At 40.2% G+C, this 17,426-nt stretch overlaps 3 protein-coding genes across 3 annotated transcripts; 2 read left to right on the top strand and 1 right to left on the bottom strand.

Moving 5' to 3' along the window:
* Positions 1-306: 306 nt before the first annotated feature.
* Positions 307-16,468, top strand: LOC146375298 (carbonyl reductase [NADPH] 1-like). Its single transcript, XM_084949378.1, has 6 exons — positions 307-991; positions 1,159-1,328; positions 1,448-1,629; positions 13,839-13,979; positions 14,114-14,167; positions 14,299-16,468. Exons 1-6 carry the CDS (start codon positions 765-767, stop codon positions 14,470-14,472), a joined length of 948 nt encoding a protein of 315 aa, XP_084805504.1. The 5' UTR covers positions 307-764; the 3' UTR covers positions 14,473-16,468.
* LOC146375300 (uncharacterized) lies at positions 3,160-8,044 on the top strand. The gene is made up of 9 exons (XM_084949383.1): positions 3,160-3,542; positions 4,492-4,704; positions 4,951-5,086; positions 5,286-5,779; positions 5,961-6,271; positions 6,383-6,558; positions 6,921-7,093; positions 7,276-7,490; positions 7,785-8,044. The coding sequence occupies exons 1-9, from the start codon at positions 3,175-3,177 to the stop codon at positions 8,042-8,044; spliced, it is 2,346 nt and encodes a 781-aa protein (XP_084805509.1). The 5' UTR covers positions 3,160-3,174.
* LOC146375299 (uncharacterized) lies at positions 8,437-9,275 on the bottom strand (the record flags this gene model as incomplete). Its single annotated transcript, XM_084949184.1, has 1 exon — positions 8,437-9,275. A coding segment is annotated over one exon (762 nt), but the record flags the coding sequence as incomplete, so codon positions are not given.
* Positions 16,469-17,426: the final 958 nt, after the last annotated feature.

Here is a 17,426-nt window from a genome sequence, read left to right as displayed (position 1 = left end):
TTAATATTCAACTACCTGTTAGTTTATCATTGCTTTACGCGCTGATAATGTTCAAAACTCCACCCAGCTTCCCTCCCACTATTTGCAGTATATAATTCATTGTCCTCTGCATCCCTCTCAGTGCTGCTACAGCTCCCTTCAGAATCACAACAGCAGCATAAGGAAGTAAGAAACCTTTTTTATCTTTTGTTCCACATTTGGTAGCTGACTGTTTCTTAAAATCTTCTCGTGATTCTGAGGAAATGGTTATATCCAAATATCCTCTTTTAAAATAAAAATGGACTGAAAACAGAGAGTACATTTTAATCATATCTCAACTTAAAAGTAGGTCTAATCATATTTTTACATGTTATAAAAAGATGTCCCAAATCGGTTTATTTATTCTTGAAGTTTCATCAAGGCTGTCGTTCTTAACATTCAGGGGATTTCATAACATGTTTTCCTTTTTCGAATCTAATTTATGATCAAACTGATTTAATGCGATGCTATAATTCCACAGCCACATTTAAAACGGTTTCAAAGTATGAGTTTACATTAAAAATGAGTTTTATGATAAATTCTGCAAATTTTAATTTAATCCATCTTTAATTTCTTGTGTTTTTCATTGAAAATATATTTGGATTTGCCTGTTTTAACATGTCGTCATGACTCTGCAAGTCTTACAATCAGCCCTCTTACACTGCTGATAAGAGAACTGACCTACAACTAAGGAGCTATTCCATAAATATTCATACATGTTTTTTCTGATGTGGGAATACATGTGAATGCCTCGGCCTGATTCTCCTGATATTGTCCTGCAGCTTTATGTCCTCCAATCTGATAATCAGTGGCTCAACATGAAACTTCATACACTCATATCTCTTTCTGCATGTGCAGACATGTCGACCAAGGTTGCAGTGGTAACTGGCAGTAACAAAGGCATCGGTCTGGCCATCGTCCAAGCGCTCTGCAAGCAGTTCGATGGAGACGTTTACATCACCTCCAGAGATGTGTAAGTGACTCACCTGGTGACAGCTGGACCTGGTTGATGTGAAGGCCTTCATATGTAACTGTGGTTTTTATATCTAGACATTCACCTAACTCTGAAGTTTCACGGTGAGGTCCACAAATATTCAATTAACTGAGAAGTACATGAAACTTTTTTTGCTCCTTTTGCAGAGGTCGGGGTGAGGAAGCAGTGAAGACTCTGAACTCAGAGGGACTCAAACACAAGTTCCACCAGCTGGATATCAATGACTTGAACAGCATTAAAAACGCTGCTGCCTACTTTAAAGGGAAGTATGGAGGAGTGGACATTCTCATCAATAATGCTGGAACAGCATTCAAAGGTAGAATTAGAACTATATAATAACACATATCATACTGGATCAATGTATATGGTAATTTAATACTGCAGCTGTGAATTGAAGTGGATGGCGTTCACAGCATGTTAACTTTTTCCTTTCAGTGTCAGATCCAACTCCCTTTGATGTCCAGGCAGAGGTGATTCTGACGACAAACTTTTTCAGAACTAGAGACATGTCGACACATTTCCTGCCAATGATCAGAGCTGGAGGTACAGATCACATTATACATACATCTCTATCTACCTACCTACCTACCTACATAATTATTTCTATAACTTTGAGTGTTTCTAGAGTTCACTGACCTAGCTGTAAAATGGAAGATGTATGGTTCTGCCTAAGCTGAGTAACCGAGAAGCCACTTTAACAGAAGTCCTCTGCTGTTGTGATTGGTGTGGGGGTAGGGACAGGCTTGGGGCGTTGGGGGATTCCCCAGGAGCGTCTTCCTTGGAGGGCTCAACTCGGGGTATGTGTATGGGGGCTCAGCCCTGGCGTGCGGTGCCGCCACTGCATCGAGCCACCTGGGGGGCTCTTCAACTAGTGGGGGAGGCTGTTACATCTTGCAGGAGCTCTCCTCTCTCCAGGAACTCACTCTGCAGGAGGGGGAGATATAGGAGAGGTGGAGGAAGAACTCAGCCTAGGTGTCTATTGTCTTGTGTAGTCTGGAAGATGAGTGGATGACGGGGTGGGTGCAATTTTCTCTGTGGGGCCGGGCGGCGCTGCTGAACTGGGCCCCGGTCCGGATGGGCCTGGGCCCCCTTGCCCTGGTGGGTTGCAGAGTATGGGGGTGCCTACTGGGTTCAGCTGGCCGCAGGGAGGGGCCTCCCTCTATGAGGTGCCGTAAGGGACATTATTACTGAAACGCTCTCACACACACTACTGAAACGCTCTCACACACACTACTGAAACGCTCTCACACACACTACTGAAATTTTACCTCTCACACACACTACTGAAACGCTCTCACACACACTACTGAAACGCTCTCACACACACTACTGAAATTTTACCTCTCACACACACTACTGAAACGCTCTCACACACACTACTGAAACGCTCTCACACACACTACTGAAACGCTCTCACACACACTACTGAAATTTTACCTCTCACACACACTACTGAAACGCTCTCACACACACTACTGAAACGCTCTCACACACACTACTGAAATTTTACCTCTCACACACACTACTGAAACGCTCTCACAAACACTACTGAAATTTTACCTCTCACACACACTACTGAAACGCTCTCACACACACTACTGAAACGCTCTCACACACACTACTGAAACGCTCTCACACACACTACTGAAATTTTACCTCTCACACACACTACTGAAACGCTCTCACACACACTACTGAAACGCTCTCACAAACACTACTGAAATTTTACCTCTCACACACACTACTGAAACGCTCTCACAAACACTACTGAAATTTTACCTCTCACACACACTACTGAAACGCTCTCACACACACTACTGAAACGCTCTCACACACACTACTGAAATTTTACCTCTCACACACACTACTGAAAATCCAAGGCATTTCAGTTGAACAGGAAGGCGTTTCAGTTAAACAGGAAGGCGTTTCAGTTGAACAGGAAGGCATTTCAGTTAAACAGGAAGGCGTTTCAGTTAAACAGGAAGGCATTTCAGTTAAACAGGAAGGCGTTTCAGTTGAACAGGAAGGCATTTCAGTTAAACAGGAAGGCGTTTCAGTTGAACAGGAAGGCATTTCAGTTAAACAGGAAGGCGTTTCAGTTGAACAGGAAGGCATTTCAGTTAAACAGGAAGGCATTTCAGTTGAACAGGAAGGAGTTTCAGATGAACAGGAAGTTGTGTCCAGACCAGGAAAGTGAAGGAAAAAGTGGTACACTTCAAACCACTACACAGATGTCTACTCAGCAACCTGCTAGTAGCCTAAGTGAAGCAGCCGCATTACTCAACAGTATATTAGCCTCAGCAGAGACCATCAGAACTTTGTCAAATGCGACAGTCGTGGGGCAGCAACCTGTTGCAAGTACCAGTGTGGACGGACTGGATAGTCACTTAACATCCCTCTTTCCCTCACGTCAACGTAGCAGCTTGCCCATGCCAGCGACATCTACAGTCAGGAGAGAATGTGCACCTGCACCACGTTATCAAACTCGGCAATGCTTCGGCAGCTGGACATCAGGCACCAGAAGAAAAAGGTAGTTACAAAGTTTAATGAGTTTGTATTCACTTGCCTGAAATGGGGCCATATGTAATAGTCTGATATTTAAGAATATACTGCAGGGCTGGCAAAATCGCTAGCCCGACGTCCTGGGGCTAGCGATTTTTCCAGTCGGGCTACCAAAATCTATCTCTGCCCTGCCCGTCGGGCTGTCATAGGAAGGAAAAATATATGTCAATGCTTTTGCATTCTTCCGGAAATGTAGCTGGGTAATTATGTCATTGGCATCGGTGAGCCACTGTCAACATGTGACATATTGAAATCGCGTTTGAATTTGCGCTTGTTTTTTGCTTTCACTTTGCAATCGCGCGAATTGTGTATAGAGAGCGACAGCACTGATTGGTGAGTGACGATAATTTGCGCACCAATTCCTCTGACATCGTCTTATCAATCGTTAGCTTACTATGCAAACATGACAAGTGAACTCTCCCGCAGCAAGCTTAAACATGTGAGAGGTTGATCGCGCAGAGAATCGCTGAGCGTTATGTGAGTGCGTGTGTAAAAGCAGCAGGATATATATTTTAGTTCTGCTGAGCCAAATAAGACAGGTCAGGGTGAAGAAGTGACAGCCAAAGAAAAGCTTACCACAAAACGGAAAAGTTATGACAAATCAGACTATAAGGCAAAAAGAAAGTGCAGCTTTGGTTTCATGGACAAAAGAATTTCTGTGGCTGCAATATGACAAGCTAAATAATAACCAGGGGTGCACATAAGTGGTCTGCAGGTGCGCATTCGCTGTCAAAAACAAAAGACGCGCACAAGATAAGAAGTTGCAACGTGTGTTTGTGTACATAGGATTTTCTGGAGGAGGACAGACATTTGTTTAGAACTCTTAAAGATGTCGAAGACGCTCCTTTAAGCAATTACTTTGGTTTTCCTCCACTTGCTGTTGTTTATGGTATCTAATAGTTATATTTATATTTCAGAGCTATGGCCCAGCAGCATGACCATTTCAACAAAGATGTTATACTACTTCCAACTCCATCATGGGGAGTAGTGTGCAAACAAGGTTCAAAATTATGGTTACACAAACATGGGCACATCCTCAGTGCTTTTGAATTCCAGAAGACCTGGGACAACCAAACTGTCGTGAAACACATCAAGGAAAGCTTTGGTGAACGCATTCCAGACGATGTCAGGTAAAACACTATTGTTTATTGTTACTGTGTGTATTCATGTAATGACTTGTACTTAAAGATAATATACCAAAGTAAAGAAGTTTAAAATATTATTCATCATTATAAAAACATATGGACTATACCAGTAGAATTTAAAAGTCATAAAAGCATACACACAAACAGAACAGTATATAATAAAATATTTAACTAATATTTAAAATATTTAACTAATTAGCAATTGCTGTTGTCCCTATTTATTTTTTGTAGCCTCGAGTTTCTAATGGCTTGTGGCAATAAGCTGGTGTCTCCAAAGCTCCAAGATGGTCAAGCGCTGAATGGGATGCTGATCCTAAAGGTTTTTAAAACCAAAGCCCTCTATGTAAGGCCATCAAAGACACTTTTAGTAAGTTCCTAAAAGAATGAAAAGTAATCATGATTTGGGAAAAAACATGTCAACAATTGGGCTTCTAGCAAAATAGAATATATTTATTTAAAACAAGTGTTTGGGAGCAATCAATATGGATATTTCTTATTTTAATCTTTTTAAGATAAGCTATAATTACTTGCTTTTGATATATGTTTTTGGTCTTTCTCTGTTGAAGAGTGAATCAGATGAAGACAAAGATCCTTCCCACATCAGCTCCAAATCAGCATTAAGCAGTTGTGCAACTGATAAGGACAGTGACAATGATTGTTTTGAAGTTGATAGTTCAAAAATCCAACAAGACATGAGCAGCCAAGTCACTACAAGGTTAAGAAGTCATGTTAAAGGTGATAACCCTGGCACTAGCAGTGATGAAGAAGATGATACTGGGACCAACTGTATTGGAAGGAGTGTTGGTAAAAGGCAACGAGCAAAGCAAGGAAGTGATGGGAACAGCATTTGTGATGAAGGCTACATGGCAAGAAGTGATGACAAACCTAGCACAAGCAGTCACAGCAGAGATTTCAATGCAAGAAGTGAAGACATCCCTGCCATGAGCGTTAATGATGAAGATTATTCTTCATATTTAACTCTCGTGGCATCGCTTTCTGGCGATTCTTCAGATGATGAGGATTTAAATCAAGCTATAATTGCGAGCTTGGAGAATCAGATGTGAGTAACAAACATACAGAATTTGAGTTTGAGACATGATTATAGCTTTCCAGAATTGTTAAATCAATATAAAACTTTTAAGCTTTAAATCTCTATGATCAGTGTGACACATATTCTCAAATTCTGTAACATGACTACATGGCTGACATATTTTATTTTCTGTTTTATTTTCTTTTTTTAGTGCAGAAAAAGTCCCTGTTCAAGAGATACTGCTGGAACTATCAAGCAAAATTAGCACAAAACAGCAGTGCAAATTTAATATAAATCGCTCTGCTGTGTGGGAGGGAGCCTTGCGTGGTTTTCAAAGGCTATCTTATGATCCCAACTTGATGATCTGTGTGAAATTCTCAGATGATATGGGGAAAAATGAGGAAGGGGTTGATTTAGGTGGGCCAAGGAGGGAATTCTTGAGACTATTGATGGACACAATTGCCAGGTCAGCCATGTTTGAGGGGAAAGAAAACTGCAAGAACTTGGCACTTGACAGTACTGGTAATTACCTATTTTTCTAAGATTAATAGTGGGAACTGTTTAACTGATATTTATTTTTACAGGCAACATTACTGACAATTTTGCTTTTCCTTTTATTCTGTTGCTTTGCAGCTCTCAGAGGGGACTGGTACTACATCTCTGGCAGAGCCATTGCAGTGAGCTTGGTACATGGTGGTCCACCACCTAACTTTCTGTCACCAACAGTATTTTCCCTTCTGGTTGGAAATTCAGCAAATCCAGCCCTGGAAGACATAGCTGACCTGGAACTCTTTGAAAAAGTCAAAAAGGTCTCTATATGTTTATTTTATAAATCTTATAGTGAATTGGAAATAGTTTGTGTTCCAGTTTTCTTTTGCAGGGAATGTTTATCCGGATCAGTTTGGCCATTGCTGAATGCCAAGTTTTTATATGTTGCTGCTGTATTAAACTAAGACTCAGCAGATAAGGGTAGACGAAAGAGTATATTTTCTCATTTTTTTAAGCACATTGTAAACATATTAAAAAAATTTGTGTAGTCATTTGACTTCCAATGTACGCTTGGGCATATTGTGATTGTGTAGACCACTGGTGGCTGGGTTCCTTCTAATAGGTTATAAGACTACTAAGTAACTTCCATAACAAGCCCTTCCTCTGCTCTTTGTGATGCTAGATATCTCAAAGTACAACCCTTGAGGACCTTGAAAAGTCAAAAGAACCTCTGCTTGATTACTTGGCCAATGCAGGATGCCTGAGGCCTATGCGTTCACTAAGAGACAGGGATCTGCTGGTACATGACATTGTCATGTTTCAGGTCATCCACAGGGTTCAAGGTCCATTTCAAAGGTATTTGGGTATTCTGTGTTTTTCAGATTAATTAAAATGGTGATAAAAATCTTACCTATTAATCAAAATGGTCAGTTAATAACCTAGTATAATTGATTGTGCCAAATTGATAATATACAATTAACTTAGAAGCATGAAATTGCAGAATTATTGAATAAAATTTCTTTGTGCTGTTTATCCAGATTTTGTGAAGGTCTGAAAACTCTTGGGGTTCTCGAGAAAATGAGGAGGCATCCAGACAGTTTTCGCCCTCTGTTCTGCTATGAGCCACATATGCTGACTGCTGACCAGGTGGATGATCTTTTCAACATTAATCTATCTCCAGAAGGAAGCAACAGAAGAGCTGCTGAGGAGATGGTTGTTACCTTCTGGAGAGACTATCTCCAAGATGCAGAAGGTAATTGTCACCACTTTAGTGCACAATAAATAGATGTAACGATTTATAGGTTAGCATTTCTGAAATCTTTATTTTAAATAACATACTCATATAACAATAACACCACATTACCCTCTTGGTTGTAGTAACATTTTTACATAGTTCTTTGAGACTATTGAAAGATGAAAAGCATGCTCTATAGTCATTGCAATAACAGTCATTAAGATTCTTGCTTTAGATTAATACTCACTGACAATTTATGTTGGCCAAATGAAATAACCTTTTAACACTTTTTTCCTTCTCTGTTTTATGCAGAAGAAGAAGGACCTTCCAAATTACAGAAGATATTGGCCTTTGCAACTGGAGCAACTGCGGTGCCACCTATTGGCTTTTCCCCAGCACCCTCGATTGAGTTCATTCATAGAGGAGACGATGACTTCTCTTCTACACCAATTTTCCCTCTTGCCAACACGTGTGTTAACTGCATTAGGCTGCCACTGCATGTTTCATACCAGCTGTTCAAGGAGAAGTTTGATTTTGCATTAGGTAACACTTACGGCTTTGGCAGGGTATGAACACATTATGCTGGAGGAGTTTGCGTGTTTCTCTTTTGTATTGGTCTCTCTATTGATTCAAAGTGAGTATTGAGTATTAACTTGTTAAGGTTTTAATATTTCCAAATTTACCTGCCTCAGTCAAATTGATGTTTTAAGACATCAGTTTGACAAGAAGTGATTGTTCTTCAGGATTCATACAGGTAGATACCAATTGTTTAACAGCACTTCAGAAGTTAATTTAGATTGTTGAGTTTGAATATACAAAATTTGTGTCACTTTACTCATTTCATGTGTATGTCCATCGGTTTTTGATTTGCTTGTCTTTGTGTCTGTTTATTCTTCTGCCTGTGTCAGTTTCTGTTTGACAACAGAGCTGTCATTTTATCATTTTAAAGAAAAATGGTTTCAATATGTTAGTTTCGATCAGATATGTTTTCTGAAATGTTTGTTTTATATATTTTTTTTTAATTTTTGCAAAATATTTTATTTAATGTAGAAGGTGTAAAAGTGAAGAAAACACATCTATTCCATGATTTCCATCATTTTCTAATGGATTCACTTGTTGAATTATGTTCATTGCAGTCTCATTTATGTTGATGTCAATATCTGGAATATTGACATTATTGTTTGTTTGAAGTTCTGGTAATGGCCCTTCTTCATCAACGCCATAATAGTTATCAACATGAAAAATGTCATTTATAAACGACAGGATTCCCACATTGTTTGTGACACCTGTATGCCACAGCTGAAGAGGGGTCTGTCCTCCTTGTGTAGAGAGACCATGGTTGTTCCACTGATTGACAAATTCTGTTAATGCTCTTTCAATCCTTGGCAAATAAACATAATGCAGACAAAAAAGATGTAGCTCATTCAGTGAATCCAACATACCCTGTTCTTCCATAAAGTTAAAGATATTTATAAAGTGTCTTGATACAACTCTGTTGAGTTCTGCCCACAGTCTTTCAATTCTTTGGTTATGTACTGAAACACCTGTAATAACACTGCCTACTCCTCTTCTCTGTAACATAAAACGAGCAACCTGTATATTTTCCATACCATGATCACACCTGACCCTTAAGGGCAAACCAAAGTTTTGTATTCCTTCCAAAAATAATGACAAGACACTTGAGGCTCTGTTATTGGATAAGCAACGTAAGTATATGATAGTTCGGCTGAAGCCATCAACACAGCCATGCAGGACCAAGCGCCATCTAATCAACTTGTGGTTGCCGTCAAAATGCCTGTTGAGAGATCAGAAAGCATTACTACAGTTCCACATGTTTGTTCATATTATTTAGTAGTGAATTCCTGACCCTGTACTTAAACAAAAACTAGAGGTCTCATTTTGTACATTTACTTCAACAACACCACACCTCTCTCTCTCACACACACACACATGCTTACACGTGCACACACATACACACAGTGGCATAAAATGTCTTTTTCCACACTACATTTACCTGGCACAATCGATGTTAGAGATTAAAATTGTGATGTGAAATAAAGGATTAAACAACTCAACAGTATATACATTAGACGACATCTAAATTGATGTACTATGAATCCCCCAAATATTTACAGTTTTTTGCAATCGCTAACAAGCGCCTACCCATACTTCAGATACTTTTTCTAAACTCTTAACACAGACTCACACCTACAAAACACAATTGGCCAAATGGATAATTTTCTTCTCAAAAATACATTTTGGTAAATATATACTAACCCTTCATTTCAAAATAGAACACATCTTTCTCTGCACACACTAACTGTACAAAAACACTATAAATCTGACTCAAAATGAAATTAGTCTGTCAAAGAATAACACTTGTTTTCACTTCACAAGGTACATGCAGTCAATCAAAGTACACCAGGTTTCAAAATACTGGCTATTATTGACATTACAAAAACTGCATAGACTTTTATGTTTCAGTTTTACAGGTATTTGCATGCGAAACATGCAATCCACCATTTTGACACCAGAAATGTCTTGGTTGGTAACTGTATGTCCACATGTACAGTAATGTTCACATTGAAAAGCATTCCAGTAAAAAGCAAACAAGTTTTTGTTTCTTTACTGTTTACTACAGGAGGTACAGTAGAAACACGGTATGATAGGACAGAGAAAGTTTTACAGTATTGCTTACAGTGAACAAAATATCCATGAAACACACAAGAGCATTCTGAACAAAAAAACAACAGCAAAAAGCCAAGATAAAAAGGGGGGGAGGGGGGCTAAAAAAAGGCTGTGTGTCAATTATTCAATTGTTTGTTTATTATCAGCTGAGATATATTTTTGATATTGATATTGTTTTTGTACTGATATCATTGCAGAAGCAGAGGTTTTTATACTGTATCTAAGGTTTGGAATATTGTTTTTGCTATTGTGGGATGTTGTGTGTTAACATTCGTAGATACTACAAAAACAGTCCATAATTTTGTTGGGAGGTATAGCTTGTCTGTTAAGAAAATGTAAGCATTGTGGAAATGTGTTCACTGACTGCATATTGGGTGAACACGACATGAAATGTGTGAATGGTATGGCCACAACAGACCGATGCTGTGCTAATTGTGTTTAGAGTTTTGCAAATGTGACAACTGTTTGGACAAACGCTTGTTAGCGACTGAAAAAAACTGTAACATACTTATATCAATTTCAGTTTTTTTGGTTATTGTTATTTTTTTTTATTATTATTATTATCTTATGCTGATCATATAGATTAACTTCAGTAATGTTTTGAATGAAGGACCTTTAATTTTGATGTATTGTGTTAATACTTTTAAACACAAGGCCTGACCATTTGTTTCAACCAGTGAACTTACCATAAGTGGTTGGGGGCCAGAACACTATAGATCCTTCGCCTTATCGCATGACGACGTCTAAATGCACGTCCAATAGGATCCACTTCCTGTAGACTTTGTCTGACCCTCCAACGTTGAACTCTTAAGCCACGAGATCTCAGACTTCCAAGAATGTATACTTCCCCTGCATTTGGAGTGTTCTGTAGGATATCCGTCACAAGGCCATTCAGTTCTTGATTTGAAATATCCGCATAGCTTAATGGCTCAACTCCCAAAGTTTGTCTGTGTCTGTACAGGGTTCTTCGACTTATTCCAAAGCATGATGCAATTCTCTGCCATGTCATACCAATGGAAACAAAGTGAGAAATCTGTTCAGCGGATATAGTGTATCGTGGCCGACCTGGATGACCACTCAAGGTGGTTGGGGGTAACAATCTGTGGGTCACATAAGCAGATCTCCGTCTAGCATCATATTCATGTAGCAAGCTGCAAAAGCATCTATACAAGGATCCTAGTAGGTTGGTGGCAACCCTATTATTGGGATCATATCGAGATACAGCAGCAAGAAATTCTGATAGAGTTCGTGTATGATCATCTAGCTCTCTATAAAGCCGCTCTTGTCTGATATTGTCCGAATTTTCATTTTGGAGCGCCCCAATACATTGCAGAGCACAAGTAAAAAATCTTTCAACATCTTCTTCATTGGTTCTCACCTCAAACAACAAAGAATGTATGTAAAAAATGACAAGGATCCGATGTAATTTCATTGTAGATGAGGTACTGTCAGACACAGTCTTTCCAGATTATACGGGCAGCTAGCATAGCCAGGATGCCACGACTTGTTGCAATAGGCTGCTACCCTACAACAATGTTTGGATAGTCACTGATGAAGGCAAAAGATTTTTCAATTATACCTCTAACAGACTGTTGTAGACGTCACCGTGGTGTTAGCTGTGCATTAATGTGTTATTTGTTTTTCCTCACCTTCCTGTTCAACTGAAATGCCTTCCTGTTCAACTGAAACGCCTTCCTGTTCAACTGAAACGCCTTCCTGTTTAACTGAAATGCCTTCCTGTTTAACTGAAACGCCTTCCTGTTTAACTGAAATGCCTTCCTGTTCAACTGAAACGCCTTCCTGTTTAACTGAAACGCCTTCCTGTTCAACTGAAATGCCTTGGATTTTCAGTAGTGTGTGTGAGAGGTAAAATTTCAGTAGTGTGTGTGAGAGCGTTTCAGTAGTGTGTGTGAGAGCGTTTCAGTAGTGTGTGTGAGAGGTAAAATTTCAGTAGTGTTTGTGAGAGCGTTTCAGTAGTGTGTGTGAGAGCGTTTCAGTAGTGTGTGTGAGAGGTAAAATTTCAGTAGTGTTTGTGAGAGCGTTTCAGTAGTGTGTGTGAGAGGTAAAATTTCAGTAGTGTGTGTGAGAGCGTTTCAGTAGTGTGTGTGAGAGGTAAAATTTCAGTAGTGTTTGTGAGAGCGTTTCAGTAGTGTGTGTGAGACCGTTTCAGTAGTGTGTGTGAGAGGTAAAATTTCAGTAGTGTTTGTGAGAGCGTTTCAGTAGTGTGTGTGAGAGCGTTTCAGTAGTGTGTGTGAGAGGTAAAATTTCAGTAGTGTTTGTGAGAGCGTTTCAGTAGTGTGTGTGAGAGCGTTTCAGTAGTGTGTGTGAGAGGTAAAATTTCAGTAGTGTGTGTGAGAGCGTTTCAGTAGTGTGTGTGAGAGGTAAAATTTCAGTAGTGTTTGTGAGAGCGTTTCAGTAGTGTGTGTGAGAGCGTTTCAGTAGTGTGTGTGAGAGGTAAAATTTCAGTAGTGTTTGTGAGAGCGTTTCAGTAGTGTGTGTGAGAGGTAAAATTTCAGTAGTGTGTGTGAGAGCGTTTCAGTAGTGTGTGTGAGAGGTAAAATTTCAGTAGTGTGTGTGAGAGCGTTTCAGTAGTGTGTGTGAGAGCGTTTCAGTAGTGTGTGTGAGAGCGTTTCAGTAGTGTGTGTGAGAGGTAAAATTTCAGTAGTGTTTGTGAGAGCGTTTCAGTAGTGTGTGTGAGAGCGTTTCAGTAGTGTGTGTGAGAGGTAAAATTTCAGTAGTGTGTGTGAGAGCGTTTCAATAATAATGTCCCATACGGCACCTCATATCCCTCTTCCCGCTCCACCACAATCACCCACACATGCAGGGCCTTGGGGTAAAGGTGTGTCACCAGGGTGCAGGGGAGGCATCCCCCCCTCTGTCCCCTTCTGGCTGCCTGTGCCTCAATTTTATCCCACAACTTAGACATTCACATTACTCATACTCTCATAACACATACATATAGGACCTCTGCTTCTCTCCACCCCAGGGAAGAGGGTAACACTACCTGGATCTGGGTGCAGTTTCCCCCTCCAGGGGCAAGGGTACCTAGATCTGGGGTATAGAGTAAGCTTGGAGAGTGTGATTGTGTGTACAGTGTCTATTTATGTTTGTCTCCACGTTGGGTGAGTGCTGAGTAATTGCATATGAGAGCATGAGGGTGGGAATGGATGTTTGTATCTGTGTGTGCCTGTTTGTTTGTGTCTATATGTCAGGTTGGGTATCAGACGCCACCTTTTTATGGACATCTTAGGTCCTCCAAGGTATGGAGGCCTATCTCCCCCCACCACTTCCCTTGCCAGTGGCAGACGCCCTCAGACATCGGTGCATTAGTGGTTCTTGGTGTCCGGGGATGGGCATTCAGGTACACACCGGCTCACTCCTGGTGGCTGCTTGTCAGGGCCTGGAGCCCGGGGCTCACTCGGGCCCCTTCGGGGGGTGGAGTGCCCTCGGCCTCTCGGTCACTCTGGCACAGCTGGCTGCCGGCGGAGCTCATGGGCACGTCACTGCAACCCTTCCTGGCTTCTCCTCCTCGGCTGCTGAGTGACCCCTCATCTGGGACTCTCCTCAGCTCTTTCTGGGATAGTGGCGCGGCTGCCCCGCCATTGGTCTTCTTTGGTCTCTTGTGCTCTGAGGGCCTCTGGATGTCTGGAGCCTGGATCTCCTCCATACCTACTCCAGCAGCGTTTCCGCAGCGAGGACATCACAGAGGACGAGCTGGTAGCACTGATGAGAAAATTCCTCAGTGATGCCAAGAAAGGCGAACACAAGCAACATGGTTGGCCTGATATGGCATATTCAGTGTCTAAGATTGGAGTGACGGTACATTTACCCAGTTTTTCTTCAGGATGTTAGATTAGGAGGTTAACTAATGAACTGATTAACTGAATTAATTCAAGCCTTTTTTTTTCTCGGAGACTCTGATTATCAATATGGGTGTTTGTTTGTGTTTTAAGGTGCTGTCCATGATTCACGCTCATTGTCTGTCTAAGGAGAGACCAAATGATGGGGTAACTAAAATAAGACAAGCTCTAATGAACTTACATACAAAGCCATCTCCGAACCTTTTGGAGTCCTTTTGGAGTCCACTGAAACCTCATTTCTTATTCATGGACTCGGATTTGTTTATTCCTTTTTCCAGATCCTGTTGAATGCCTGCTGTCCAGGATGGGTGCGCACTGACCTCGCTGCACCAGATGCTCCCAAGTCCCCAGACGAGGGCGCCATCACTCCTGTTTACCTGGCCCTGTTGCCTCCAGGAGCCAAAGAGCCTCACGGAAAATATCTCTCCGACAAGGAAGTCCAGCCGTGGTGAAAGAGAGTTTAGTGTGTGATTCCACATGAAGAATTATTTGCAAAGATAATTATTTAAGAAAAGTGATGTTCCAGGCATCAAATACACAAACCATGGATGTTATCATGCTAACTTTGCATTTTAAAACTGCATCAAACAGACTGATTTTGTTCTGGTGATGTGGTATATGCTTGTTTGTGTATTTTGGGATAAAATAATCTGTGTTAAAGTGACAGTGTTCATGATGACTACTCAATTTGTGGCCTGTTTCTAAACTTGTATGCTTTCTTTTTTGACGTACAACGCAAACCTTCTTTAACTGAAATCAAAGAAAATAAAATGCTTTTAATTAAGACTCGTTTCATGTCAAAACAATTAATCAACTTAAAAGTAAGGTTTTTAAAAGCACATAATTTTAATAAATCTACATTGTAAATGTATTTATCTAATATAAAACCAGAGTAATAGATCATCATTAAAAAAATTATGAAGCTAGGGTTGTAGACGTAATACTGCTGATGACATTTGGCACCCTGAGACAGTTTTTAGAGCATCTTGTCAAGTCACACTTGCATTTGTACCACAGGGTTCAAGGTGTCTCTAAATTAAACCGCTACTTAAAAACGTACAGTTGTCTAATGTCCAACCTTCCTCTTATTTGTAAAATTCTTGAAAGAGTAGTTATCAAACACCTGGCTGATCAGTTGTAGAGGAATGGTCTATTTGAAGAGTTTCATCATAGCACAGAAACAGCACTAGTGAAGGTTGAGTGAACTTGGTACTTGTCATGTTAGAACTCAATACAGCATTTGATACTTTTGACCTTCATATTGCACTTCAGAGATTAAAACACAACACTGGTATTAAAGAAACTGGTTCAAATCATATATAAAAGAGAGTACAATTTGTGTTTACAGATGTCTTTGATTGTTCATTGTTTCTGAACTGTGACTCAGTTTTCTAAGTTGGACATGTTTTAATATTAGATCTGACTGAAACCTTGAATGTTGTTAGATCATATTCAAGAAGATGTCATAACCAAAATAACTTTAACACACTTGGACTGGTTTTTAGGGTTAAACAAGTCCTAACTTGCACAAAAATAAAGACACTAACAGTCATTTAAAACCAAAAGAATTTGATAACCTTGATGACCCCAAGCTAACTCAGTGATGAGGGATGAGGATTTTTTTGTCTCCTTAATGCACAGTTGGATTAACACTTTTTTTCCCCACTAAATTTTCAAAATAAAATTTCCTTTTAATTATTGAATTGTTAGAAAAGACATATTTCTCTGCTGGTAAATAGACATGGAGTCACTTGGTTCTTACAAGCAAGTCTTAATTCACCCATAATTCATTGTACTGTAGTACAAAGAACTTAGAGATCTCTCTGAAGTCTGTTTGATTTCTCTAAACTTTATCTTTGTGAAAGCGGCTCCACATTTCCCATTTTCATTGTCCCTCTTCAGGTATCCTTCCCCTGGACTCCAGCTTCTCAGGACTCTGTGAGGTCATTGACGCCGATGAATATTATTTAGGTGAGATGCACGCTCTCTCACATCTTTATTATGTGAATTTTATTTTTCCTACTTTCATCTATCAGATTTTATGACAGTAAACTTACTTCTAAATTCTTTTAGGTCTATGTTATGTTTTTTATTCTGACTCTTGACTATACTAAATATCACAGCACTGACTCACCGATCATTTCAGAAAAAAGGTCACTCTGATCTAAAAGGTGAACCCGTTCTTGGCTCTGCTTCAAAGTCGACGGGCAGAATGTTTTTGTGTGTGTCCACCTTACCTCTGCACCGCATGAACTTTCAACTTTTTTGAATCAGAACTTTCAGATTGAAAGAAATGTAAAAGCACCTGAAGTGCACACACTGCCCTGATCCACCCCCATAGTCTCTGACTACATTTATAATCTTTGGAAAAGAACAGAGTGGCGAAGGTGCTGACGACGTCACACTCGCCACAGAATCACACTTTCCTGGAGGAGCTTCGGCCCAGCGTAGGTGCGTACCGACCCACGCTGACATTTCTGTAGCTCGCATTGAAAAACTTGATGATCATCTTTGAAATGTTCTCCAAAATCACATTTTGAGATACCGAAACTGGCCTTTTCTTGTCATTCCCTGTCATGTTTTCTGAGCTGCAGTGACTCATTCTCTCATATATGTGTGTTTATGTGTGAAGCCAGAGTTATTCCAGTGTATAACAGCTCATCAGAACTGCTGTCGGCGGTTATGGAGGAGACGGGAGGACTGGGAGTGGATGTTGTTGTTGACTCTGGAGGTAAAAAATTAAAATTGCTTTTCCTCACATCCTCTCACATACTTGAAGTTTCTACACTATTTAGATGTCCAATCACGCAAAACTTCAGTTTTGCAGATGTTTGCAGCCACTCAACAAGGCACCTTTGATGAGTTGTGATGGAATGACTAAAATATCTGTAATATAAAGACTTCCTGCCACAGCTCGTATATTGAGACTAGGGCTGGGCCATATCATACCGTTCACGGTAATACCGGTGTAATTTTGGGCAATGATAGCAAAATGAAATATCGCGATAGAATATGGGTAAAACGCGCATGCGCAGTGCCTATGTTTACATACGCATGGCGGCGACGCAGAATGAGAAGAGCGAAAGCAGATCGTTGAATGAAACGGATGAACCAGAATTGGTTTGTAAAAATGCTGCAACTTCAGCGGTGTGGAACTGGTTTAGCTTTCGTCCGTCAGATACACAACAAAGCACTATTTTTGGTAGCGCATGCTAGCAGGCTGTCGTTATTACCGTGTTGCTTGGAAAATACGGCACACTTAAAATCAATCCTTTGATTTTTTCTGAAAATCGACAGAGCCCCTTATAATCCCGTGTGCCTTATGTATGAATTCTGGTTGTGTTTACTGACCTCGAAACAATTTTATGTCGTACACGGCGCTCGAAAATCTGTCAAATGTTTCAGT

The sequence above is a fragment of the Perissodus microlepis genome, chromosome 13, assembly GCF_051167445.1.
Source record: "Perissodus microlepis isolate ML-2025 ecotype Zambia chromosome 13, ASM5116744v1, whole genome shotgun sequence".
Lineage (NCBI taxonomy): Eukaryota > Metazoa > Chordata > Actinopteri > Cichliformes > Cichlidae > Perissodus > Perissodus microlepis.
This window is presented reverse-complemented; position numbering and strand designations above follow the sequence as displayed.

Excerpts from the sequence above, each read along its gene's own strand:
- LOC146375298 (XM_084949378.1), top strand. The coding sequence starts at position 765 with ATGCCTCGGCCTGATTCTCCTGATATTGTCCTGCAGCTTTATGTCCTC. Across the intron at positions 1,630-13,838 it reads TTATTTCTATAACTTTGAGT|CAGCGTTTCCGCAGCGAGGA; the intron begins GTTTCTAGAGTT and ends TACCTACTCCAG. Across the intron at positions 14,168-14,298 it reads AGGAGAGACCAAATGATGGG|ATCCTGTTGAATGCCTGCTG; the intron begins GTAACTAAAATA and ends TCCTTTTTCCAG.
- LOC146375300 (XM_084949383.1), top strand. The coding sequence starts at position 3,175 with ATGAACAGGAAGTTGTGTCCAGACCAGGAAAGTGAAGGAAAAAGTGGT. Across the intron at positions 4,705-4,950 it reads CGCATTCCAGACGATGTCAG|CCTCGAGTTTCTAATGGCTT; the intron begins GTAAAACACTAT and ends TATTTTTTGTAG. Across the intron at positions 7,491-7,784 it reads CTATCTCCAAGATGCAGAAG|AAGAAGAAGGACCTTCCAAA; the intron begins GTAATTGTCACC and ends TGTTTTATGCAG.